Source organism: Sinohyriopsis cumingii, chromosome 17, assembly GCF_028554795.1.
Source record: "Sinohyriopsis cumingii isolate HCF-2022 chromosome 17, ASM2855479v2, whole genome shotgun sequence".
Taxonomy (NCBI): Eukaryota; Metazoa; Mollusca; class Bivalvia; order Unionida; family Unionidae; genus Sinohyriopsis; species Sinohyriopsis cumingii.
Genome location: NC_142977.1, coordinates 64,013,768 through 64,041,196, shown reverse-complemented (window position 1 = coordinate 64,041,196; position 27,429 = coordinate 64,013,768). Strand labels below are relative to the sequence as shown.

The 27,429-nt window shown below is 35.8% G+C and overlaps 1 protein-coding gene across 1 annotated transcript; it reads right to left on the bottom strand.

The window, feature by feature from the left end:
- Nucleotides 1–17,986: 17,986 nt before the first annotated feature.
- Nucleotides 17,987–22,149, bottom strand: LOC149779113 (uncharacterized). The gene is given in 4 exon segments (XM_089938564.1): nucleotides 17,987–19,450; nucleotides 21,277–21,358; nucleotides 22,080–22,098; nucleotides 22,100–22,149. Coding segments are annotated over 4 exon segments (396 nt in total). The 3' UTR covers nucleotides 17,987–19,205.
- Between the last annotated feature and the right edge of the window lie 5,280 nt (nucleotides 22,150–27,429).

The following is a 27,429-nucleotide window of genomic DNA, read 5'->3' as shown; positions in this document are numbered from 1 at the left end:
ATTAGAAACCCCATGAGGTAAAAGAAGGATGGCATCTTCTTTGCATCACCTAGAGAAAGGCTTATTACTCTGACTCCCGTGTATACTGATAGGAATCCCCATTAGGTAGAAATATAGGATCTTATCGGCTTAACTCCATATTTCTTCTGTATTTTAGTGTGAAGCTTTGTAGTTGGTATTTCCAGTGAAAGTCCTGAGAAGTGCACTTCCATTGCTTTCTCTCAGACATTTGTGATCAGGGACGGAGGGGCGTAGATCTTTACGGCTTTTCCCCTAAATTCCATTGTTTTGATCATTCTTGTACAGCGGTATGTCTCCCTTGGCAAACAAGAAAAAGATACATCTACTTCCGTTCTGCAGTCCCTTTATGTCGCTCGTTTTTGTTCCCTTTGCCACCAGGTACTGTAATAATTCGGCAGGCATAGGCCTTTCCTGTTCCATAAAATTAGTGCAGTCCAAAACCTGACATCATAGTGCTTTATCTTCGTTTGTTTTGCGTGTAATGACTCCGCCATCTTGGGCTTAGGGTAAAACTACCTACTGTTTTAGGAGGGATTAAAACCCTACATTTTTCAAAAATTAAACGAAAATTTCTACACAAATGTACAAAAGCAGAAAAATGCACGCTACGAATTCAATCTAAAATATAGTAGAAAAAAGAAATGAAAATTAAGTTATACCTGAGGTCATTGTCGATTTTTTACAAAGAAACACAATAAAGATTCACTATCCGTGAGCTGATAACAGGTAATCCGAGAACGTAATTTTCTCACTGAATAACCCTTACAAGTTTGAAAACTGTGAAGGATTACACTATTTTGATAACTGCGCGCAGCTGTCGCCTATGTCGTAATGTGTGTTTATAACTGTGTCTGTGGCAATAAAAAGAACATTTTTATGGAGAAAAGAATTGTTTGTATCGAACTTGACTAAACGTTCAAGGCAAATTACCAATTTGTATTGTTCACCGGCCATCAATAAAGAAAAACTAATTATTTGGAATTCTTTATTAGTGAACCCATATGCAGTCATGCATTTTTAGATGCAACACGTGCACAATTCACGATGCCATTTTTCACAAACTGTCGGTAGATATCCGAGTAGATCGTTAGAATGCAGAAAAATTATTCTCATGTGACAATGTGTTAGATTCGACAAAATTTCAGTGACCAATATATATAAACGTATTCCAATGGAAATAATGTTATGTTAGGATTAGGCAGGAGATTTACCAAAACCAGAAATTTATAATAATATTAGATTACAAAGAATGATTTCTCTACCTCAACGATCAATGTGTAAAGTGCGGGTGGTCGGTTGTTTATCCATTTTGAAATTTGAGGTTGGTGGTGGTAACACATGTTTCTGCACAATAATTTTAAGAATCTTTTTTCTCTATTATTTATTTTTATAAATGATTATACTAAGTCTCGTCCGATCTTTCTGTCGAGAACAGAAAAATCAGACCGTAACTAAGGTTCAGCTACTGAGTTGGAACAAACTGAGAATAGTTTGTAATCAGCTAGCTGTGCACATAAATGTCTATGTATTACCTACAAAATGTTTACCAAAGGTTATAATATAGCCAGTCATTTTTACATGTTTTTCATGAAAATATAGATCAAATTCATTGGTAGGATAAAGGATAAATAGGATTGAAACTAGGTCCGATGGTTTTGGAACATCCACGATCTATTTATAAAACAGCCCGATATTTCCGTTGGGAAATCGTTTAACCTTTAGCCATCATGATCGTGTATTTGCAAGTACATTTTCACGAAGATAATTGGTTTTCTTGGCATGAATGCACAGATGATAAATATAAAGGGTCAGTTTATATTTGTAATTCAAGTAAAGTTACTGGGGGGGGGAGTTTTGGGAATATCTCTGATCTAATTCAGCAGCACGCCTCCCCCACCTCCGAAAGGCGTACAGAGCTACATGTATTGGTACTTTTGTTTCCTTTCACGAGGAATGTGACTGAGGGGGTCTGTCTTGGATGAAGAGATGATATATTTCGTATTTATAGATTGGGATGTGGTAGGGGAAGGGTGAATAACGTCATAGAATGGAGAATGGTCGATAAAATAGAAGCAGGAGTGAAAGGTGCTGACTTCCACAAATACTGCTACCGAAATATCAACTCTCAACAACAACACACTTGCACATTATTATCCACAAGTCATGTTGTACAGAAAATGTATTTTCGTACCCAGATGATATCAAAACAAAAGCAATTAAACTGGCAACAAAGAACACTTTTATATATCATTATCCATTTCACGCATCATCCCAAGGACAAACATATATTAAACACAAATTAACTCCTACAGCATAATCAGCCACACGTCATCGTTTTCCAGTCGGTAGTGGTTATATGTATTTATGGTTAATAACAGTTTAAATAAAGAAAATCAAGTTTTTGAGAATATTTATAGAATACCATATTTTGGTTTTGGAATTTCAACATGTCATAAATGCTATGTAAAATATGGAATCTTAACAACCAGTCAGAGAGAGAGAGAGAGAGAGAGAGAGAGGTGCTGTTCTAAATAATACGAATTTGATTGGTAAACAGATGGTTTTATATTTTACTGTTTTTATCCTCAGGTCACGTCAAAGGCTACTCGTGGAACATGTCGATTTTGTACATGTTGTTCCTCAACAATACGGATACAACAGAATCGTATGTTTAGGTCAGTAGTATATTTAGTGGAAATTCTGTCACACAAGCAGATATAATAGAAACGTTATTTCTCAGGCTTTAATGCTATTCATCATCACACGATAGGATGTACAGGGCCAGTATCTCTGATGGAGGAAGAAGCCATGGAAAACCTTTGAAGAACCATCAGCCCACGAGAAGCAACTGTTAAGTTTTCACACTAACTCACAGTGGCCGGGCATGAGACTCGAACCCACACGCAGACAGAATTAAGATGGTAGTGACCGGTAAAGGCGAACGCTTTAGACCACACGGTCACCCGATCTCCGTATAAACATGTTATTTGTTTTAAAGTTTATGAAGTTACACATTACATGAACTTGTTCTTTCCTGTTAAATTGATTTTTCATAAAATATATCAATATGTTGGTCTATATTGAACACAATCTACAGTATCCAAATGACTAAATAAAGGGAAGAGGAGATCCACTATCTACTAAAATGTTACTCTTTAATATATTTAATAGCAATATGCTGGAACGAATGTACTCTCTCACGTATCCAATCAAATATGTATGCAGTGTTTACCTGGTTGGATAGTTGGGTCATCTTGCTTTGCTAAGTTGTTTAATGATTAGTTTGTCTTTTCACTAATGTTGTGGTTAAAATAAATTAATTTATCTTTATCTTTCGTAAAATAACATCGTAGTTTCCAGTAAAATGGGAAAAATTACATTTGGTCCAGGAATAGGAAACGCGTTTATGGCAGATGATTAAACGCAAGTTACGTGGATGACAGTTTCGGGCACACACACTTGATATGCAAGTACATGATAAACTATTTAATGGATACAAATAAACCGGAGCAGAGACACATGTTTCCTCACAAAAGCTTGGGATGGGAAAGAGAAAAAGAGCAAGGGATATGACATATATCTTAAGTCAATTAAGTGCCAGGATTGGTCAGTAAGTTTGAAATGTATTCTTAACAATAAATTAGTATGACATCGCAGATAAACCGGATTGATCGGTTCTTGTACAATCAAATATCTAGGAGGTACATGAGGTGTAAAAGTATATAAAATATATCCTTGTTGATTTTTCAAGATATAATTGATAATTGCCATCGATTGCATCACAAACAAGACTGAATGCGATTGTTGATGTTATATTTACAATTCCTGGTGAAATATATCTGCCGCCACCGTACGGATCATTGTTATGCTTGAGAAGAGATGTCAGTGGAGCTGTTTTTCTCCATGATTCAACAATTTTAGGAAAGTTTTCGTTGAAAAGATCATGGAATAATTTTTTTAGTCATTTTCAGTGGAAAATCCTGGTATTATAAATTTTGGTAATATTCTTGTACTTCAATAAACGCTTCAGCAGGTGAAACCTATCTATTTGTATCTTGAGCTTGTATTTCACATCGGCCATGCTAATCTGCTACACGTGCTTTATAAGAATACTAATGACAATCGCGTATAGATCCATCTTTAAGAACCGGTGCGTCCATATGGAACGCTGGGTTCGATACGCGTTTGAACATTTATTATAAATGTTAATGTCTAACACGAAGACCACTTCCTGCTATTAAACCTGCCGTTATATTTTTTTTCTTTTTCTGACTAGGGTATATTAGCCAACTCTGTTAGTTTTTTATTTGCAGCTTGATTTATTATTTTTACTGACATTTGCAGGCATAACATCAGTACTGGGTAATTCTACTGGTTGTGATTTTCTTCGTACTAATCGAGCTAATCTTTCTTTGACCGATGAAAATGCTTTACCGGCAACATTACCAATAGCACTAATACCTTTATCACGAACAACCTCAATAGCCTTTATACCTAATTGTTTTGTAATCCGTATAAGCCCATAACAACATCACCAAGTCCATCTCCGTAAATCGCTTTGGTAATCGTGAGTTTACTACCCTAACTATTACAGACCTACGTTGAGCAGTCGGTATAATCATTTTTAAATTACTTGCTGATTGATTAATTGTTTCAGTCGCTGTAATAATCATCATTATTTCTTTATTAATAAAATGATAAATGTTGCGATCCATAACACGGTCTGTAAATAACATTCGACAAATATCAGATATTTCATTAATAATTTCTGTAGAATTATTTCCTGCGCCTTTTCCTCCGATCAGAATTTCTGGTCGGTCAACATAGGCATGAACACTGTCAGAACGTGCAAAAAGACCACTTCCTGTTTTTGGAACAAAATATTTGTCATAAGATTCATCAGTTACTTTTTCTGCTGTAGGTTCTCGTTCTTCCTTCCTTGTTATTTGTACTTGTTGCTTTGATTGTTGTTTTAGTGTTGTTGTGGTTGTTGTCGTTTTTTGTGATCGTTGTAAGCTTTCAAGATGTTTATCTATCCCAACAATACATTTAATATCTTTTGGATCATAACTTTTTATATTATCAGTTTCATTGTGTACTTTATAAATCCACTTGTGCCAGGCTTTACGACTTACATATTTATCAGAGTACTCAGGTTTCAGAAATATTTTTCTTTTATCATAACTATGCACGGCAAGTGCGGGTAATCTTACCTCTTCAATACATTTCATGTAGGAAATATTCATCTCGGAAAATTCATCGTCTGATCTAGTTCTGATTCCTGTTTGATGTTTGGGTTTTGGTTCTCTACCAACAGAACCTTCAAGTTCTTCTTCAAGCTAAGGAGGAGGTGGAGGTTGAGCAGCAGCTATTTCTGTTGGAAGATCTCGTAAAATCATTTTTGTTTGTTTAGTTCTTCTTGCCATCTTTTCAGTTTGCTCAGCAGTTTGTTTTACTGTTTGAAGAATATCTTCAGTAACGTTTGCAACTCTTTCAGTAACCTTTGTAATTGTAATTATATTTGGTACGGCGTCACACAAAACAATATTAGGTACTCAGTCACATCAAATAAATACTAGGAACTCAGTAATACAAAAATAATATCAGGTGCTTAGTCACACAAAGTTAAATCTAGGTACCCAATAGCACAATAATAATATTTAGTGACTGGTCACACAAAATTTAGATTAGGTACTCAGCCACACAAAGTATATACATGGTACTCAGTCACACAAATTAATACTAGGTACTCAGTCACAAAAGTGATATTAGGTACTCAGTGACACAAAATTAATAATATGTACTAATGCAGAATACTAGATACTCAGCCACACGATACTAATATTCAGTGATCAGTCACACAAAATTAATATTAGGTACGCAATCACAGAACATTAATATAAGGTACTCAGTTACACAAAATAACCTTTAATCTGCTATGAATTATAAGTTATCTGACTACCTTCATTGGTAAATATTCTAAATTGTTCAAAATATCCTTGCAAAAGGAAGTGATACCAGTACCATTATAGCTCTAGCGTTTACCACGAAAATGCAAACCTACATATGGAACATCAACATGCACCCTAGATAATTCTAAGAAATACTTTATCTGAAGTATCAATAATTTTCACTGTAAATTGAATAAAGTAAATAATAGTCTTATATGAAAGAATTCGGAAGGAAACTTATTGTGTTCCATCAGAAAAATATTTTTATTAATTATTATTTCAGCATATAAAATGTCAGATGATGTTTTTATGGTCCTTTACCAGAAGTTGGACATTCGTCTGGTAAAATGTATGTCTTATATGTTTTCTGTCTATTCCGTAAAATTAATGAAAGGATCAGAAAAGATGTACTTTTTTAGTTAATACACGCGTCCTAAACGATTTGATATCTTATGTATCGTCCATAAAAAGCAGCACGTTTATACATATTGTTAAATTAATTAAATTAATTAAACAGATGGAATAAAAACAGAAAATGTAACTATTCATTTTGATGTACTAATAATTTGTAATATAAACACTAAATCACCACATACTGCATCTTTAATATTACCATCATCCACTCGTTTCTTACGGAAAACCACCTATATTTCAGCTCAGTGATTTCACGTCAATGAATCCTCCACCTACTAGTAATGTGCGGACGCTAATATTTATCATGCACCAATGCGAATAAATTCACACGAATATTAACGAAACATTTCTTTAAATTCAGGAAGAAAAGCCAGTACCGGAACCCGTTAAAGACGGTAAAAACAATTAATGTTGTTAATATTAAATTTTACACAACATTATACCAACAGAACAATACTTCCACTAAAATAAATTAGTTTCGATTCGAGTCAACGTTAAAATGATAATGATGTCATTTATGTATTAAAAGATGCACATTTAGCGGTTTAATATTAGAGTTTATCCACCATGGATTTAATAATAGAGTTTGTCCCCCATGGATTTAATACTAGTGCTTGTCCACCATGCATTTAATACTAGTGTTTTCTACCCTGGATTTGATACCAGTGTTTCTCTACCATGAATACAATGCTAGTGTTCATCTACCATGAATTTATTACTAGTGTTTATCTAACATGAATTTAATACTAGCGTTTATCTACCATGGCTTTAATAATAGTGCTTATCTACCATGAATTTAATACTAGTGATTATTTACCATGGATTTAATACTAGTGCCTGTCCACCATGGATTTAATACTAGTGTTTTCTACCATGGATTTGATACCAGTGTTTCTCTACCATGAATATAATGCTAGTGTTTATCTACCATGAATCTAATACTAGCGTTTATCTACCATGGATTTAATAACAGTTTTTACCTACCATGGCTTTAATACTAGTGTTTATCTACAATGGGTTTAATACTCGTGTTTCCCTACCATAACTTTAATACTAGTGTTTATCTATCTTGGAGTTAATGCTAGTGTTTACCTACCATGGCTTTAATACTAGTTTTTATCTACCATATATTTAATACTAGTGTTTATCTACCATGGCTTTAATACTAGTGTTTATCTACCTTGGAGTTAATACTAGTGTTTATCTACCATGGCTTTAATACTAGTGTTTACCTACCATGGCTTTAATACTAGTGTTTATCTACCATGGCTTTAATACTAGTTTTCATCTACTATACATTTAATACTAGTGTTTATCTACCATGGATTTAATACTAGTGTTTACGTACCATGGCTTTAATACTAGTTTTTATCTACCATATATTTAATACTAGTGTTTATCTACCATATATTTAATACCAGTGTTTACCTACCATGGATGTAATACTAGTGTTAATCTACCATGGCTTTAATACTAGTTTTTATCTACCATATATTTAGTACTAGCGTTTATCTACCATGGCTTTGATACTAGTTATTACCTACCATGGCTTTAATACTAGTGTTTATCTACCATGGATTTAATACTAGCGTTTATCTACCATGGATTTAATATTAGTGTTTACCTACCATGGCTTTAATACTAGTTTGTATCTACCATATATGTAATACTAGTGTTTATCTACCATGGCTTTAATACTAGTTATTACCTACCATGGCCTTAATACTAGTGTTTATCTACCATGGATTTAATACTTGTGTTTATCCACTGTGTCTTTAATTCTGGTGACTATCCATGCAGTTTTCAACACTAATATTTTACGCAATCACGTAAGAAGGATACTTTTATTGTGTGTGGTATAATGACTAGCTTCTCGTGGGTCGGTGGTTCTTTCCGGGGTTGTCCCGGGTTCTCCCTCCACCATTTATACTGGCCGCCATATATAGCCTATCTTCTGCTGAAAAATGGCGTTAAACCCCACAACAACACAAGTGTGGCCTATGACTAGAATTATCTCTTATTACCTGGGTCAGTTAATGTTTGGATGCCAGGTACAGTGATCAATGTATCATAATCTAATTTTATCAAATTGATATACAATGGAGTCAGCGGTACTTTGAGACTTTGAACTGTTATCTGCCTACCTGATTAGTGAAATGTCGGAGGAAATGATTTTATTTACACGATTTGGAAACTTAAAGTTATTTTAACACTTACAACATGATTCCAGTATTAATATTACTACTTTGTGAAATTACTGAAGTCACGACTTGTGCATCCGTCTCTCCGAGCACACACACACACACACACACACATATATTGCTTCTCGATTGTTGAGTAATTTCTTGGTGCTTTTTTAATTTCTCTTCTATATTAAGTTGCGTTTAAGTGTGCACTCAGTTGAAGAGTTTAGTGAACGCGTGACCAGGTTGTTCAACGTTTCAAACGAGCAGTGAGGGAGATTGTCTACTTGAAAAAATTGTTTTCCGCTGAATAAATATTGCATGCGTAGCATCTTAATAATTATGTACATGCGCTACACACGCACGCCAATTTACCTCTTTCTTTTCTAAACTAGGCTCTAGAAGATATTGTGATGAAAATCAGAACCTCCAGAGGTTGTTGTCTAGCGATCCTTTATTAAAACAGTATATATACCATGATGTGTATATAAATAAGTTCATATTTCTTTCAATTGTTTAAGACCGCTCCGGTGGCCTAGTGGTTAGAGTGTCCGACTCGGATGTGGGAGGTCGTGCATTCGATCCCCGGCCTAGTCATACCAAAGACTTACAAAAATGGTACTAACAGCTTCCTCGCTTGGCGCTTAACATTACAAGGTTAGTGTTAGGCTGGTCGGCCTGGTGTCAGGATAATGTGACTGGGTGGGACATCACGCTACATTTTTGCGACATGATGCCCCACTGCTAGACATCACTATAAACTGCCACACTGCAGACATCGTAGTGATATGACTGAAAAATTGTTAAAGTTACTTTAAAAGTCCAAATCACACGCACACATACATACACACACACTGATTATTGTATCTATATGTTCATATTAAATATTTATCCTTAATAAGTTATTTCATTTTTCCAGAATATGGCGATCATTCAAAATCAATAATGGGAAAATTAAATGGTAGTTGCCTCATCCACTTGCTTTCCCTCATTTTGGTTATATTTTATTTTACAATCCGGCACAGGGCAGCACTATACGAAACGCGAAGTATATTGCTGGTTTTGGACCCATTTGAACCGTGCTGATGTCATGTCCCGTGATTAAATGTACATGCATAATTCGAGTAACATATCGTTACGAAATTTAACCTTTCGGTTTCAGTGCACAACATGCCACAAAGGTCAGCTCATCCGTGTATTGTTTTAATCATAATATCATGCGAAAATGTTCAGTGCTTCTTTATCATTGATTTGAAACTTTTGAGGCATTATAGTACAAGATCTTGACCGAAATGTCAAAAAAAAATCAAGAAAGTTTTTATTGTTAAGCATTATTTAGTTTTGTAGCTGTGCGTGTGGAGGGTGATAGTTGTGGCGGTGAGTGTGGGTATTTGATCGTAATAACTTATTGTATTTTATCCAGTCGAGCGATTAGATGAGATTATTCAATTATAACATATTTTACTTTATATAATGTGGGGAATTAGAACAACATATTTTATTTCATCCTCAGAGTATATTCTGGGTGATTTAGTTCTGATGGTGTAACTTGAAGGTGTAAAATGAATTATACAGAAAAAAAATTGTTATTTTGTAGGTTGATGTTGATGGTTGAAAAGCAAGGCAAGATCTATCTTGTGTGCAATCTGAACCAAGTTCTGAATTCGTGGTCAAATTTGCCCAGGGACATAGAACAACGACGTTGTGGCAAAGGTTGATATGTATCTGCAGACGACAATCATAATAGCCCGTGAATAGTAAGGATCCTCCCAAATTATGCAACTTAACGATTTGGATGTTATTCCAATTCAGCTTTAAAACAATGACACCATCTTGTATCGGAGAAGTCAGCCACATAGCCAAGGTCAATGGAATAATGTCCTCTCTTAGTCAGCACATTTACAGGTCACCCACAATGGTCAGTACAAGATTCCAAAGCACATACGAAATTGCGTGGCGCTGCGATATTTGTTCCGAGGTATATAATTTATAATGCCCATCAACATACTTTGTCACCATGAACGTTGCACCTTTTCACTGGAACTTAAAACGGCCATTCCCAAAGCTCTGCAAACAACTTCAAATCTACTTTCTACGTGGATTGTTGAACTTTACAAAACAGTATTACACTCAGAATTGTACAACATTGATTAGCTATTGAATGACGTGATAGGGAAGGTGTCAATGCACACAGCACATTGAATCGTGATGTAGTAGATAGAAGACAATGTAGAAGATCATGGTGGAACCATTCACAATTTATCAATTGTCAGAGAGGCCCCAAACGTTCTTTACATCTCAATCCAGATTACAACCTCCCAGAGATTTATGTTACACATATACAGATGTCTGATTTTGAAAATGTCCAAAGGTTAATTCATGGCAGTGCATAGGCACTCGGTAAAGCAAACAGAGGAAACTAATTTTGGTCCTCAAGAAGAACAGTGATAACAGAACAAGAAGTGCCTAATTGAGCTGGGTTCATCTTTGTTACTAGCGCAAATCATGCCAAAATGATAATAATTGACTATTATTCTGCTATCATCCAATAACAGACAAAAAAACTTTCGACAGTTCATGCGTTGCGCTGAAGAAGCTACCACTATATTTGACTAAGAACATGTCATAACCACTTTGGTCTTGGCGTTTGCATGAAAGCATAGTCTCTCATTTAGAATAGCTCAGATATGTACCAGAAGCACGTTATACCAACAGGAACATTCCACATACCATTAGTTTGCACGAACACGTGTGTTTTCTTCAAAGTGATCTGATGCACTCCTTGAAGCAGGTTTGATTGCAAGTGACTTACCGCAAGGGATGTATAGCAAACACTACACTATTGCAATGCACTGTCACAAAGCTATGCTCGAGTGCCTTGAGAAAATGCTGCTGGAGCAGTATTTGGAAGCAAGGTCGAGTAAAGTTTGTTTTCCAGCTTACCAGAGGAAACCTCAAATAAAGAGCTTGAAGTGATGCATTCACTTTTTAATGGTTCATTGTGCTGATGTTGCTAAACGAAGCTTTGAACCACAATATGGATGAGTATATAGTATCGATAAAGATTATGACAAGGACAACATGGGAAAATCGCAAGTTTTAGATGTACATGGATCATGTGTAAATGTCACTGTCTTTCACACATGCAGTATAGACCAACTCTTTTTTGCTATACGCACGCTGCCTGCACTTGAAGCCAGTTCGTATCTTTATACTTGTTGGTCAGAATTATGTTTGCTATATCACGTTCTTCTTGCTCTTTATTGTAAGTATTGAGCGATGCCATCCAGGCACAGCCGAACTGCTATACAAAGATGTCATTAGTGTAACAAGGTAAATGATTCCTGTAAATATGTGCTGTAGACAAAACCATGGAGTAGACATTAATAAAGCATGCCATGTCCCGAGGTGGAACTGGTAAAAGATGACGGGTCTCGCAAGACTTCTGAGCACTAAAACTCATATCACGTGCACGATCAAAGTATGTTCATGTGACCCTGAATATGATAGACACGTCATTATAGTCTACTGAAGATGGAATCAAACACCGTGACTTAACGATGTGCGGAAATACTGACGAGTCAAGTTTGTTTGCAAAAGCACAAGATGCGAGCAAGAACTTCATTAATCCTTTACTGTTTATGACACTGACAGCCTTCACAACATTTCATCTGGAGCTCCAGTCCTTTTGGACATGCTTCATCATGCCGCAAAAGTTGGGCCAGTTAGAGAGGAGCTCATCTCACAAGGACTAGAAGCATATACTCATCGCTTGAAAACAGAAAAAGGTCACAGTTGCTAGTCAAGTTACAGCTTAAAGGAGTACAACCGACCTTCAAGGAGCTATTAGGGTATTAGCTTATCCCTGTTCGTTATATAATTAGCATGGCAGATAACTTTCTTGCCTAACAGAAAAGTTCAAGTTGTTTTCATTAGCTGACCAGATAAGTATATATACCAACCTGAAGAAAGAACATAGACTATTGATGATGGGAATGCAACATTCTATTGCATGAAACATGTACCTGGAAACTTAAGACAGATAAGCTACAAGGTATTGGACCTGATGCTAAAGATAGATAGATAGATAGATAGATAGATAGATAGATAGATAGGTAGGTAGGTAGGTAGGTAGAAAGATTCAAAGATGCAGTCTGATGACGATTTGTTCTTCAAAATATCAAGGATTGGTTGGAAAAGGAACCTACGAATAATTTGTATATATGCTATAATAAAACAAAATGTAATACAAATATTTAGCAGAATCTTAAAGACTGGAACATAGAAGCAGTTGACAGACAATGAAACCAAAAATGATTGTATGTTTCACAACATATAATGGATTGAGAAAGTATCTTTCATTACAGATCAAAAGACTTGACTCCAGTTGAAGCAAGTAAGGAATACAACATGTTGATAAGTATGGATTAATCTAACACAATTACTTGACAACTGGTGAAAGAGAATTTAAAACTACAAAATAACGTTTGTATATGATACTTTTCTGTCTTTGCAAAGAAACTATTTAAAATGAAGCAAATAGTTTTAGATGATCCAGTAGTTTATGATAGTAATATTATGTGTCCAAAATTAAAAGGGTCATGCAGACAAATATCAACAGCGATTCACACAATGCAAGTACATCAGCGATTCACACAATGTAAGTACATCAGCGATTCACACAATGTAAGTACATCAACGATTCACACAATGCATGTACATCAGCGATTCACACAATTGAAGTAAATCAGCGATTCACACAATGTAAGTACATCAGCGATTCGCACAATGTAAGTACATAAGCGATTCACACAATGTAAGTACATCAGCGATTAACACAATGCAAGTACATCAGCGATTAACACAATGTAAGTACATCAGCGATTCAAACAATGCAAGTACATCAGTGATTCACACAATGTTTGTACATCAGCGATTCACACAATGTAAGTACATCAGCGATTCACACAAGGTAAGTATATCAGTGATTCACACAATGCAAGTATATCAGTGATTCACACAAGTATTCAATATACTCTTATTTTGACTGTACAAAACTTGTCATGTACAATTGTATTGTATGACATTCATAAAAACAACAGTCTCAAAAAGGCACCACAAATTTAACCAATATCAGTTGAAACGGAAATGCATTTCATAATACAGAGATATACACGAATTAGAGGATTCTCTTTACACAGAAAATTCATTAGAAACATAGTAGGAATTTAAGTTATGATACTGAAATAAAGGGTTTAATTGTCGTTGTGTAGAAGAATACGTCGCCATAGACGAAGTGTTGCTAAGGAAGAACATATATAATTCATGTGTACCAAAACCACAGAACCAAAAGTTGCAAAATTTCACTTTTCACATAGTTGCTACAATTTATTTATTGTATGTGCATTTTCATATTTTGATATGACAATATGTCAAAATATGACTATGCGATTTTAGTTTGTAGACAAAATCCTATTAAGTCCTTGCTAAATAGTCTTGTTACTGATTAGCTGCGAACGTGGAAAAATTTGCAATGCCCTGTCTTTTGGAGATTTTTTTATTTATTACTGTTAACATTTTGATGCCATTTTGTTAAATCAAATACGGAAAATGAATTGAGGAATAAAGGTCACGTCTTTCTGAATATAGTCCATTTCCCCAAATGTGATGGTTACGCAATGTATAGAATATCGTGCACTGAAAAATGGCGTTTAAGTCCAAGCAAGAACAACAACAACAAATAAAACTAACGAAATTGCTAATTGATATCGGGCATGGAGAAAGATGTGACGTAACAGCAGTTACACGGAATCCACCCTATATACAAAAGTGGTTTTAATATTAACTTATAGGAATAAATAAACTCACATCTGTACATAGGAGATTGTGGGCATAAACCAGTCTCCACACAGAAAGAACGTAATCCAGCCAGCGCATATTTAGGCCTTAAAATAGGTCTTATTATGTGGTGCAATTCCGAATCGACATAAAAGTTGCATATGTCTACTGTAGTCAACTATTCAAAATCGAGCAATGTAAATATCCGGTCAAAAATACTTTATTGTAGATCTGGAATATTTGCATCCGTAATAATCCCATCATATCAAATTCCAACAATTTAAATGTTTAGAAGTGAAACGGACAATCTTTCTCTGTTAAGACATTTTTCTAAGCAAATTAAAACTATGCAACATCATACTGACCCTGGACATTCTCTTTTGCAAACTATGCTGTTTGAGCAAAATATTATATTTATTCGGATGAACAACTAATTGCTAATTCAATTACAATTGGTGACAAAAAAACTATTAAACGTTACTAGTTCTAGAACTGCGTTAAAGATTCCAGAGACTTTTTTTTACTCGCAACAAATGAAAAGTGCACCAGCTTAGAAAGCACTAAATTATGTCTTCTTCTTTCATTCATATTTCCATTATAAAACTATGTGATACAAAATCTCAAATGTATAATGATTTAAATTAAATTTATGACACGCCTTGGAAAATGCCCAGCTTGTACGAGCATTGGTGAATAATTACCCTTGTTTTCTATACTACTAAACGTCAGCTCTTCATTAGTGAATATAAGACTTCTTAGGTTTCCACATGCATTGATATAGCTCAGTTTGAGTTTGTATTATGTGCCATCATTTGCAGCCATATTTACTAATGTTGGATCGTATATTTCATCTTTAACTGCTTATTGTCTATTGATCGGCACGATTAATGGCAAACTTTAGATTCTGTCGTACATATCACGAGTCTAGTATATACCTTAAACAATGATTTCTTTCGTGACCTCCCACCTACCCAACCACTTCATCTGATCCAGCCCTGGTGAATGTAGCATTACTAAATGTAAAGCTGATTAAACGTTTATTATGAGATATTACATAAAGTAAATGACAGACTGTACACGATGTTATTAGACATGAATGATGTGTGACACAAAATAGATGGGTGTTCAGATACCCTAACGATCACATACTTATTATTTTATCTGCCATTTTTTAAATATGAAAATACTAATTTCTTTTTAAGCTAATGTTGCTAAGACTATTTAATACCATAATATATTGAATCATCGCCATGAGGAAGCATACAATCTCTCTCCGTAATTTTGGCCAGCGTAGCTGAAAACAATTGTGTAATGCACAGTTTTAAAGTTGTTCATTTCGATATCATTGCTTAGAATATTGTTATTATGGTTTTATATAATCTGTAAAACAAAAATTGTTTTATCATCGCTACCGTTCGCATAAAGATTTCAAATTATATATACCCACACTCATTTTGGTTACGGGATCTACCAGTATCTCCAGTTTCTTTGTTTGTTTTAACAGCAATATTAAAAAGCGTATTGACTTAAATTCATTATAGGAACACTATTTGTACACTAAATGTTACAAATATCCTCTAATTTTTCCATGAATTGTTTATTTAACTAAGACGCAACGAGTGCCACTAATGTGTCAAATTTATGTCATTTTTTTGGCAATCCCATATATAAAGTATGATGTTATTGCCATATTGTCGGATAACTTTTGAAATCTGATGCCTTCATTTTATATATGGATTATGAGTACATTCAAAAGAAGATAAAATTAAAGAGATAATACATGTATCATGTGTGAGATGTACACGAAATGATAAGCTAAACAGTGTTTACTTGCATAATAATACGCACTCCTGGATGTTACACTAATCCTTATAAACAATATTAAAACGCTTTTCCAACAAATTAACTCCATAGTTAAACCTGGTGATCCTAGTGTTCGTCAACGTCCGGTATATCAGCAAATAAACCGAACCATTTGCAATACAAATCTTTAATGTCGATCTCTCCAATATAGCACATTCAATAAAAATCGAATGTCTCCTTTGGCTGAAAATAACATGTCAGACAATTTGAAGTTATGTTATTTTCTTTGGTAAAACTGTCACATATGAAAATGGACAGCTAAAAGGAGCAGTAGTCAGATCTCAACATGAGAGAACCACGAACAAATCATGAAGGGTCTCAGCCATAACATATATATGGTGGTGTTGATATGAAAGTTCCCGTGCATCGGTATTCCACAAGGGACATTGAAGGTTTAAGACTGCTTAATTTTCAGAGTTTACTCTTGTGTTTTAGAATATTTTCTCAGAAACATCTGGATTGCAGCATACAATAGTTATTTCAGTCTAACAGGGAAACAAGCTGAAAGTGGTATTACCTACGATAATAAAGATAGGTTTCCTGTATAGCGTTAACTCCAACCAATAAATGCTGAAAATGCTATTCACTACGATAGTAGAGATATACTGCCTGTATAGCGTTAACTCCCACCAATAAATGCTGGAAATGCTATTGCCTACGATAGGAAAGAGAAAATGTGTGTATAGCGTTAACTACACCGAAACTCTTACAGCTTTGGTTAGATACAAGCGTGCATAGTTTGGGACCCTAAAATGAAAGTTCAAGATCACTGTGACTGAAAGGAGAACTATATTTGCATAGTAAGATTAGCTGTAAAATCTTATCTTGTTGAACGATCTGCGTATAAGGTAAGAACAGGACCATTGATTTTGGATCAAAATGAAAAAGGTTAAGGTTATTATGATTTGAAGAACTCATTGTTCACGAACTACGTGACGAATTTTGTGGAGGACTTGCGCATAGGGTTTACAGGATACGGAACCTTAATTCTCAATAATGATCTAGATAAAAGTCTGGAAGTGAAGAGACTTTGGAAATCATTAATATAAACTTATACATCGATGCTTTTGCAATATGAATCTTAACAGTTTTTTTTGAGGCTTTTATCAGTGGCTTAATTCTTTAATAGTAGATAGATATATTTGTGCATTGAAACATGTTATGTTCTGCTTGTTTTGTTTCTTCTCCTGGCAGGCCAAGAATATTGTGTGTCGAACTCGAAGCTCGATTACTAATTGACGTAGCATTATTGCCACCAAGATTTAGACGCAGCTAAATCAATTTTTCTTGAAACACTCTGTTTTAGTTTCAGAACCTGTCTGCTAAAATCGATCAAGAAGTACAAGAGCTGTTTGCTGAGCACAGCGAACCTGTTATATGTACACCGTGGGTTAGGTCGACATCATATTTCTTTCGATCAGTTTATCGATGTGTGTATACTTATTTGCGCATGCGTATCTGCACTGAGTAACACATTACTAGTGAAATTTAAATTTTCAAATCTCTAAGACAGTTATTAGGAGCGAAACACCATAACAAGGAGATTTGCACATCTGCAGCTGCGGATGGAGAACTACAGATCATGTACACTGAGTTTTTCATATTGTGCACGACTATAGGCCAATGCGTTGAGAGAGAGAGAGAGAGAGAGAGATTTAATTTACCATGTCTTATTGCACGCAATAGAATATGATTTTACGGTGCCAATAACATAACTGCTTGCTAACAATACATTTATTCGAAAGCAGCCATATATACACAATGAATCTTCGTACATAAAAAATGTTGTCATCGAATTCAAAACCTTAATCATTGGCAGTAATTACTACATTGAAAAACTATGTAGTTTTTTATACTTTATAACTTATAATAACTCAGAACGCTCGATCAAGGCTTTAGAATAGTATTTATCCCTTAAAAAAGATATACATAACATGTAAGATCGACGTAAATAGATAGCAGAATGTATTGTAGCTTGAACGCAGCTATCAATTGCAGCCAGGTATTTCTTCTTGTATCAGAGCAATATCGCACTTGGTGTTGTATATAACCCATTGACGGCGAATTTAAGGCATATAAAGCAAAACTTTTGCCCACATCTGCATGTCATATGCTTGCAGGCTTTCTCATGCTCGATACGATAACCACAAGCTGGACAGGCCCGAACAGATGAGCAATTCTCGACTCCGACTATCTCCTTATTACATGCCCTTTTCTGGATCTTTAGACGAGGGTCCTTGCCATCTCACATAGCGTCCCCGCATTCTTTGCTGCCCAAAGACAACCAGACCCTCAAGCAATACCAGCACAAGTCGTAAGGGAATTTTTGGCCTTTGCTGCAAAGACTGCATGTAACTCTGATGCTCTTATTATCGCGTTTTTCGCAAAAGGAACCGTATTTAGGGCAATCTTGAATTCCCATAGCTTTCCTAAGATAGTTCTCGGAAAGCTTTGTCTCGAAGTACTCTTGCTCTTTCTCCGTAAGCACAACTAGCTTTCGAACTGTAATGAAATCCCACAGTTGCCCGCAGTAGGTTTCTTTGTTGTAGGGGCAGCGGAATTCGTATCTACCAGCATCCAGAAGGCTTCTACAAAGAGCAGTAAGCGATTTTGGTCCTAAAATGTACATCATAAAAGACTGAGAACAAGATATCGTTGTATTTATGTAGTTTTATTAATGTTACTGGATGATTTACTTACAAACGAGAAGTAAGTTTGATATATATTGCGTTGACTGTTTTACAAGATGTATGACATTTTGAACATGAACTAGGAAACTGTTTGTTGCTAAGTGTTAAATATGGATAAATAAATGGGGGTTATATCGAGTCATATCCGGTACATTTAATTAACAACTGTAAGATGCTTATCCAAGTTTCCATCCAATTTAGACCCTTCATTGTTACAAAGAGCATCTCTCGAGACCAGTATAAAGTTAAACGTGACCAATGGCGTGTCCACACCGCATTTTTGCTCTTTGACTCTCTGGGTCATCATCCAGGGTAATCATGTCAGGATCGTCTGTTAACTCTACGTCGTCGTCCAAGACTTTGGGTTCTTGTTCTTCGTTGTTCCATCACCCACGAAGCCTGAGAAAAACAAATAGAGTGGCATGTTTTCCAATCCCATACTCTTTCAGCGTCATGGTGGTTCCGTTTACTTCCGACTGAAGCTGCTTACCTGTAAGTATATTAGGACAACCTTGAACACTTGAAACGTAAAAGTAAAGATAACTTCCGCATTTTCTTAACAAATCTTGCACCTGCTCTTTTAGAGTGGCATCGATTAGGATTGGAATACGTAGTGTATGAGTTTGTTGCAAAACGTATAAAATGTAGCGTACAATTTAAGAGAAAAGCGAATATATAGATATATTTGAACGCAATCAGAGTCCACTCAACAGCTAATCATTGCTTAATTATGGATCAATATTCATCAGTCTGACATCCATTCATTTTTCCATCTATGTTAATGTTCTATGATCAACAATAATATAGCCATTGCATTATTTTTTATCACTATTTTATAATAGCTGTTGTAGTTGAGGTACAAGTGTTAAATTGCGACAATTTATTTCATGCAGACGAATGGACATAATGGACTGAATACTAAGGTACACGTGGTTTAATGCCATTTTTCCAGCATACGATAGTCTATACATGGCGGCTAATATAAATGGTGGAGGAAGAACCCGGGAAAAATCCGAAAAGAACAACCAACCCACGAGAAGCTACTGGCAAGTTTTCTCACATACCTACATTTGCCGTTTCCGAGAATCGAACCCTAGCAGACAGAGGTGCGATGACAGTGAGCCGTAACGGTGAGCTCTTTAGACCACTCGGCGACTCGGGGCCCACACAGACATATGTAAGTATGTGCGTATGTATATATTCACATCTTTTCATTTCTTCAAATTTTGATGAGAGTGTAGATATTTGTCCAGATTCCTCTAGTCCATTTAGCAGCTTTCTGAAGAATACAGGTTGTTCACATAGTTGCCATAGTGACAACGTTGAGATAGGTACAACGATTGATTGTAGTACCAGTAAATGAGTCATGACCATGTGTAATTGGAGTTGTCTACGACTTGAAATTGGCAGGTGACATGCAGAAATTTAAAAAAAAAAAAAAGAAAGAATATGCGGTCGGATTATATATACTGTTAACAAGCACAGATACGCACTCACACATTCCGACATGATAATTAATGCACACATGCACTGATAAAGAAAGGCAACACATTTCACATAACTGGATCCAGTTTAAGGACACACTTTTACAATTGAATAACACAAATGTGAGGAATATAACACTGGCGTTTCATTTAATATTGAAACATTCATATATACCTCATTTTCAGACTATATCAAAATCTCCGCCTCAGTTACATATCTGCACTTCATTTATTGACCGTCGCCTGCCTCGTGCAGGCAGCTCTGTGAGAAACACTAGGCGCTGCTATATCTGGGAAATTTGTCCAGATTGAGCGACATTTTTAGCTTTTACTTTCGAATTATTTACTAGAAGACCATTTTGCACTTTTTTTCTACCAGTTTCAAAGATTAAATCTGCTACAAATGTTATATTTACTTTCTTTATTGAAACTATGTTAGGTGATAAGAGACGAGGCATCATGAAAGAAGAAAAATATTGCTTCAATATATAACGCGCAAGTGCATCATAGAAACACAGCCTTGTGACGTAAGACGCTATAAGTCATTATTCTCATAAACAAAATTCTCGGAATATGATCAGTCCATTATCGAGACATAAGACAAAGTATCTCTTTTAAAATTAGTATGTTAGGTAGTCAAAACTTCAACAAGGTCATAACTAAGTCATGATGACGACTGCAAATAAACAATTGACCTAATATATATAATACATGTCACCACATTCTCCTCTGAGGACGTCCATAGCTACTTCAGAAAGCGTACATTTGTGGTGCATCTCTACGTGTGCTCGGTTTCGGTTTCGAATTATTGATCTTTTTGAGCCATTCTTACCAGCGTAGAGAACTCGCATTTCATCTTTCGTGAGCCCAGTTACTCTTGTGACATCGTCGAAGAGATCATCGATTGATGCATCCTAAAAGAAATGTAATGATAAAATTGATAATTGCGTATATGTATTAGTGATATACAACGATGATATATAAAAAGTTACAACCGCGTACATATTCCTGCAGAAACAGACCAGCGGAATGAAAGACAAACATAAAAAATGACGGAGAGTCATCCTGGAATAATTGACTGAATATTTGAAACCTTTAAAAACGGATCCATCACCCGCGAGTTCTTGGAAATTTTTATGTGGTTTTTCTTAACTTAGTTTCATCAGTGATATAAGATTGGGTACGAATTACTTAAAAACGTTTTTAAATATGAGCGGGCTAGATTAAAATGGCCCATGTCGCTTTATCCAAGTACAAACAAAATGATAAACCAATAAATGAGAGAAGTAATGAATGACAGAATGAAAGAAAACTATCCAACCAAACATTTATGGCTGAATCAAATAATAAATGGCTTCTCTAATGTGTTGGTTCAGGTGATTTCATACCATTGAACGTACAATCACGTAAAGAAATATCATAACGCGGTGAACACATTCTTTTTCCATTTTACCATACATTCGTTAAATAAATAGGAGAAAGTATGAATTTAAATATAAGTTTTATTTTATGACGAGCACACACTGAAATTAACAAAATTAGACCTTCCACTTTCTTTCACGTCGTGAACGATTCATGGTCGGATAGAATATGCATATATATTTATCAATTAAATGAAAAAGTGTAACTACATACCTCATCTATATCAATTGTGAGTTTTTGATTCGAGTCCCTTTAGGAATATTTGAAATTTATTCCCAGGCATGTTTTCTTTCGTCTATCTATGCCAAAGAAGAGAACTTGCGTGAAAACGGAAGACCAGTTCTACTTATATGTGTATTTTCCAGAAATTCCCACATGATATGGATCTTTAAATAACTTATTGGGAAAACGCCTTTATTTAACTCACTGATCGCAACTCTATCATCCTCATTTGAATCTTTATATCGAATCATAAACCTTTGCTTTATCGATTTGCTTCTAAATAGGATTTTTCATATTTATTCCATTACAACCTTACTGAATGCACACTGGCTTGTTGTTAATTTGTTGCCTAATGTTTGATATATATTCAGTCATTGTCCTTTTATGTGTTTAAATACTGAATATGATGTTTAAACAGACCATATTTAAAGCTTTTACTCTACTGGAAAGTTGCCAATAGATTCGATTTACCTTTGAAATTACGCACGTAATTTCCTACCTAAGTATATCTCAGTGTATAACGTATTAATCGGGACAATGAGGGATAAAAAGACATCTGTAAATTACATTAAGTACAACAGTCAAACAGCATCGCTCATGGAGGACATTCAATTTCAAAATGTCGAATTTCTTTTAATAAAAAATGAAATGGGTGGTTCAATATACAGTGTACGTACTATACATCCATCTTATTCATACAACATACAATTTACGTGCAGTTTTCATTTTAAAGGGAGATAAAACTGACAATAATACAGTGTGCACTGTATAAGGGAGGAAATTCTTCACAGCCACACTTGACATAAGCACAAAAAAAGTTCTTTAGTTGCTCGTAAATTTCGTTTAAATTTGTTCATATTAATTAACATAGTTTGTTTATGTATCTAATAAATAAAATGAACACACACAGATAACATTTAAGATTAAAAGTGTTTTAATAATGTAAATGTAAACATCGAAATGGCAATGTTCCATGTCATGAACAATGACAATGACAGCACGGCTGTTTATCGATCTTTACGGCATGTCAGTTCAAGCCAGAAATCTCAAACTAATGAAGGAACACGAAATAAGTAAACATATTTAACCCTAATTACAGTTTGTTCATGTCGTGACTGTCCATATTTCTCTCTTTGTACTGACTGTCAGCGTCACTTTCCATAATTCTAGATTTTGTTTGTTGGCCCCAGTATAAGAATTCGACTGTTGAAAAAGCTGATAGTTATAGTAAAACTCACATAGCTGATGTACAGGTTTCTAGTCACGTTTTGCAGCTATAGTTGTCATATTTTGAGAATTTGATTACACATACCTCTAAATGGCATTTATTCACTTTATTTTGCGCCTTGTCCATCAAAATTCCATGGAAGATTATTGTATAAATTCATAGAAAACTGCTTAACGGCCAATTCTCTGGTAACGTACTTCGATGTTTTTAGGCGCAGTCAGCCAAGTGTTTGATACAGATTATGATGTATGAGAGAACGCGCCTGCGATTGGGAAGAAGTTTACTAGAAACATAAACAGAGACGCGACAATGTCGTCATTTATAGACAAAGCATACAAAATCACCTGCAGGGAAATAAAACGTTACACAAGGCCAATATACTGGTTGCAATTCTGTGAGTTCATATATATAACTTGTTTGTTGAGGGGATGGGATTTAGACATCATTACTCAGATGATTCGTGTAGCTCAGGTAACTGGAGTATATCTATTGTTGTTTTTCCCTGATGTTTATGTAGCTATTTATGGTCTGTACAGTTTTGTGGCAAGACATTTTTGATCAATTTGGGGAATGCTTTTGCCTCTAAAGTTTGAATTAGATACGTCCTGCTAATGGTGTTTACCATTTTATTTTATTTTCTCATGGTTGCTTTTAAGTCTACATATCATAGACCAGAAGAGCTTATTGGATCACTTGTTGTAAGTCGTAATTCGTACGTGGTCCGTCCGTCCGTTCGCATTAGTTTGCTATCGCTCCTCTTCCTAAACTACTTCGAGAATTGCCTTAAAACTTTACAAATTCATCCCATTTTCTAGTCGAACCTAAATGAGAATTTCTGCTTGGACACACAATATCGGCGCCTCGGCGGTCTTTTCAAAATGATGTAATCGCTGTTCCTCCTAGTAGGTAGTCCTTCGAATCGGAAGAGGACGGTTTCTATGCAAGCATCTCTCTTTTGTGGGTGCGTTGATAACTCTGCAGTCCCAGTCTTGACTTGCATAAACGATGACATATGGCACACTGGAAGTTTTTTGTTGTTACCGGAACGGACGCTGACATATTGCTCCCGGGCCTCCTCCGTCTGCTTCTGGTGTTCATTGTCTAGTCCAGTTGACCCTTTGTGGGTGAGGGCATTACAACAAGTTTGGTCCGGTGCTGTTTTTACTAGCTCTGATGGTTTGAGGCCGCACAACCTATGTTTTTCAGAGTATCTTTGTAGCCTTTGCGGGGTCAGAAAACAAAATATGTTTGGCAAGCAAGTGCTATCCATTCTGATGACGTGACCTGACCAGCGAATTTGGGCTTTGATTAGTTTTGCCTCAATAGTCGTTGTCTATACTTTATCCATGATTTCGATGCTGGTAACGTTATCATGCTATCGGATCACAAGGACAGAGCGGGGAATTTCTACTGCTTTTTGTTGTGGCTGAAGTATACACTCCAGGTCTCACAGCCATAAAACAGGGAGGTGAGAACCACTGCGTTATACACCTTAAACCTGCTGGACAGGAAAACATTGTGATGGTCGAGTAATCTGTTGCAAAGCCTTCCAAGTGACTGACATGCTTTACTGAGTCTTGCAGAGATCTCCTTATCAAACGAACCATCGTTGAAGATGACTCTACCTAAGTATTTGAAACTGTATACTGTGTTCAGCTGAGTGGTGTCTATGGTGATGTCTTGATGCGGCTCACTGGTGTTTGGGGCTGGCTGGAAAAGAACATCAGTCTTTTCAATGGTAATTTTGAGGCCGAATAATGTTTTGGAGGTGTCAGATAATTTGTTATAAGCATTGCCTGTAATTCACTGGTCTATTGTCGTGCGTATTCGTCAGCAAACAGGGCTTTCCGGATGAAAGATTCCAGCGTCTTCTTTTTTGCAATGAATTTACGCAGGTCGAAGAGTGAACTATCAAGCCGGTATCTAATATACACTCCCTCTTGCAGATCCTGTACGGTATGGTTGAGGACATAGGTAAATTGATGTTGAACAGAACAGGTGACATGACACAACCCTGGTTTACCGCATTAGAGATCCATAACGGCTCAGATAGGTCGCCATTTGAGAGGACCTGTCCATCTTTCCATCGTGGAATAGTCAGGTGATCTTGACGGATTTGCGCTAGCAGCCAAGCCTTACTAATACTGACCAAGGGCATCTCTAGGTGAGGTCGATGAAGACGGAGCAAGGGTTCAGTTTATCTCGATGTATTTCTCAGGGACCTGCCTAATAGTGAAGATTATGTCCTGGGCCTCAGGTAGGTAAGCAACGGTAACAATACTTAGTCGGTTCAGAATTATTCGGGAAAAAGATCTTAACAGCTCTGGAAAGGAGTGAGATGCTCCTGTAGTTGCCACATTCAGCTCTGCTGCATTTTGGTTTTAAAGAGGGAGACGATCAAGACATGATGAAAGTCTTTTGGCATCACTTGCTCATGCTCTGAGGTATATTGTGGAAAATATCGATTGCACCGGGTCCAATTGCTTTGTAAACTTACGCTGCGATTCAATCTTTCCAGAAGCCCTGACCGAGTTCATCTGCTAGTTCGCCTTTTGATTTCATCAGCCGAAGTCGGTAGATCGAGTTCATCCCGTACTTAAATTTCTGGGTATCTGTTCGAGAACTGTGAGGTTGACTAGATATGGTATGTTTTGCAGCCCAATAAAGTGCTCAGCCCAGCGATTTTGCAACTGTTCCTGGTCCTTGATCAGCGTCGACTCATCTGCTCTGATCAAACGGAGGGATGGATCCCGTTATTGAAGGGCCATAAACGATTTTCAGTGAATTGAAGAACTGTTTAGAGTTGTGAGTATCGGCGTAGTGCTGAAAATCCTCAGACTTCTTGTCACACCACTTTTCTTTCATCCCACAGTAATTTCAGGTACGCAACATTTAAAATTAGATGAAAGGCTGAAACATTTATGTAAAGACAACAGTGTAAAAATGGCGATCATCGCTAAAGCGATATAGCTATATCATCAATTGAATTGTCTAAAGCAAATGTTGTAAATTGTTGCATGTATGATGAAGCAGCAGTACGAGGTAGTAGTGGTGCATCGGTAGGTAAAGAGGAATCGTCCTTTAACAAAGATAACAAACGCTTAAGAATGGTTGCATATTATTTATTTTGGTTAAGCAGAAGCCAGTATCAGCAGCATGTTGGACATTATAGGTAATGTTATATGCTGGATTTTGAAAACGGCTGCCAAAATGATGTCCTTCTTTGCAGAACAAGGCTCCGAACGATCGAGATTCGGATACAACTTGAATATACGCCAGTAGAAACGTTATCCTCATCGTAATTTTTCTATTCTACATAATATTTAATCTGACTTCTTATGTGATCCTCAATTATTCTTTGTAATCCTGTGACAAATTGTTTATCAAGCTTTCGGATATATTTCTATACTATGTCGATATTGATGGCATGATCTAACTCAAGAATGCAAGAGTCACTGGATTTATTGCCACTTCGGCTGGGTCTTACCATACTGTACATTTTCATTACCATGTTATTCGGCTTAAAGGATATATTGCATGAGCGATTACGTAGCGTCTTGTCACCTGTAAATGAAACTGTTATGCATTTGTTCACATTTTATCATAATGCTTCCATCTGCGTCCTAACTTTGCTCAACTACACGAAACAACTCCATTAGCTTTTCATCAATGTCTGATACTGTGTAAATATACTGTGCAATATATATATATATATATATATATATATATATATATATATATATATATACACACACACACACACACATATATATATATATATATATATATATATATATATATATATATATATATATATATATATATATATATATATATATATGTCTCTATGGATTTTGGACATACAATCCTGATGAAGAGTGCACCAAAGTCATGTGAACTTGATCCAATTGCAGCATCACTGCTGCTTGAGTGCTTAGATCAAGTATTGCCTTCACTAACTGATGTTATTAATACCTCTCTCTCATCAGGGGAATTTCCATCATTTTTCAAAACTGCCATTGTAAAGCCTCTGCTGAAGAAACCAACACTAGACCATAACGATTTAAAGAACTACCGCCCAGTTTCTAATCTCCCATTCATATAAAGAATCTT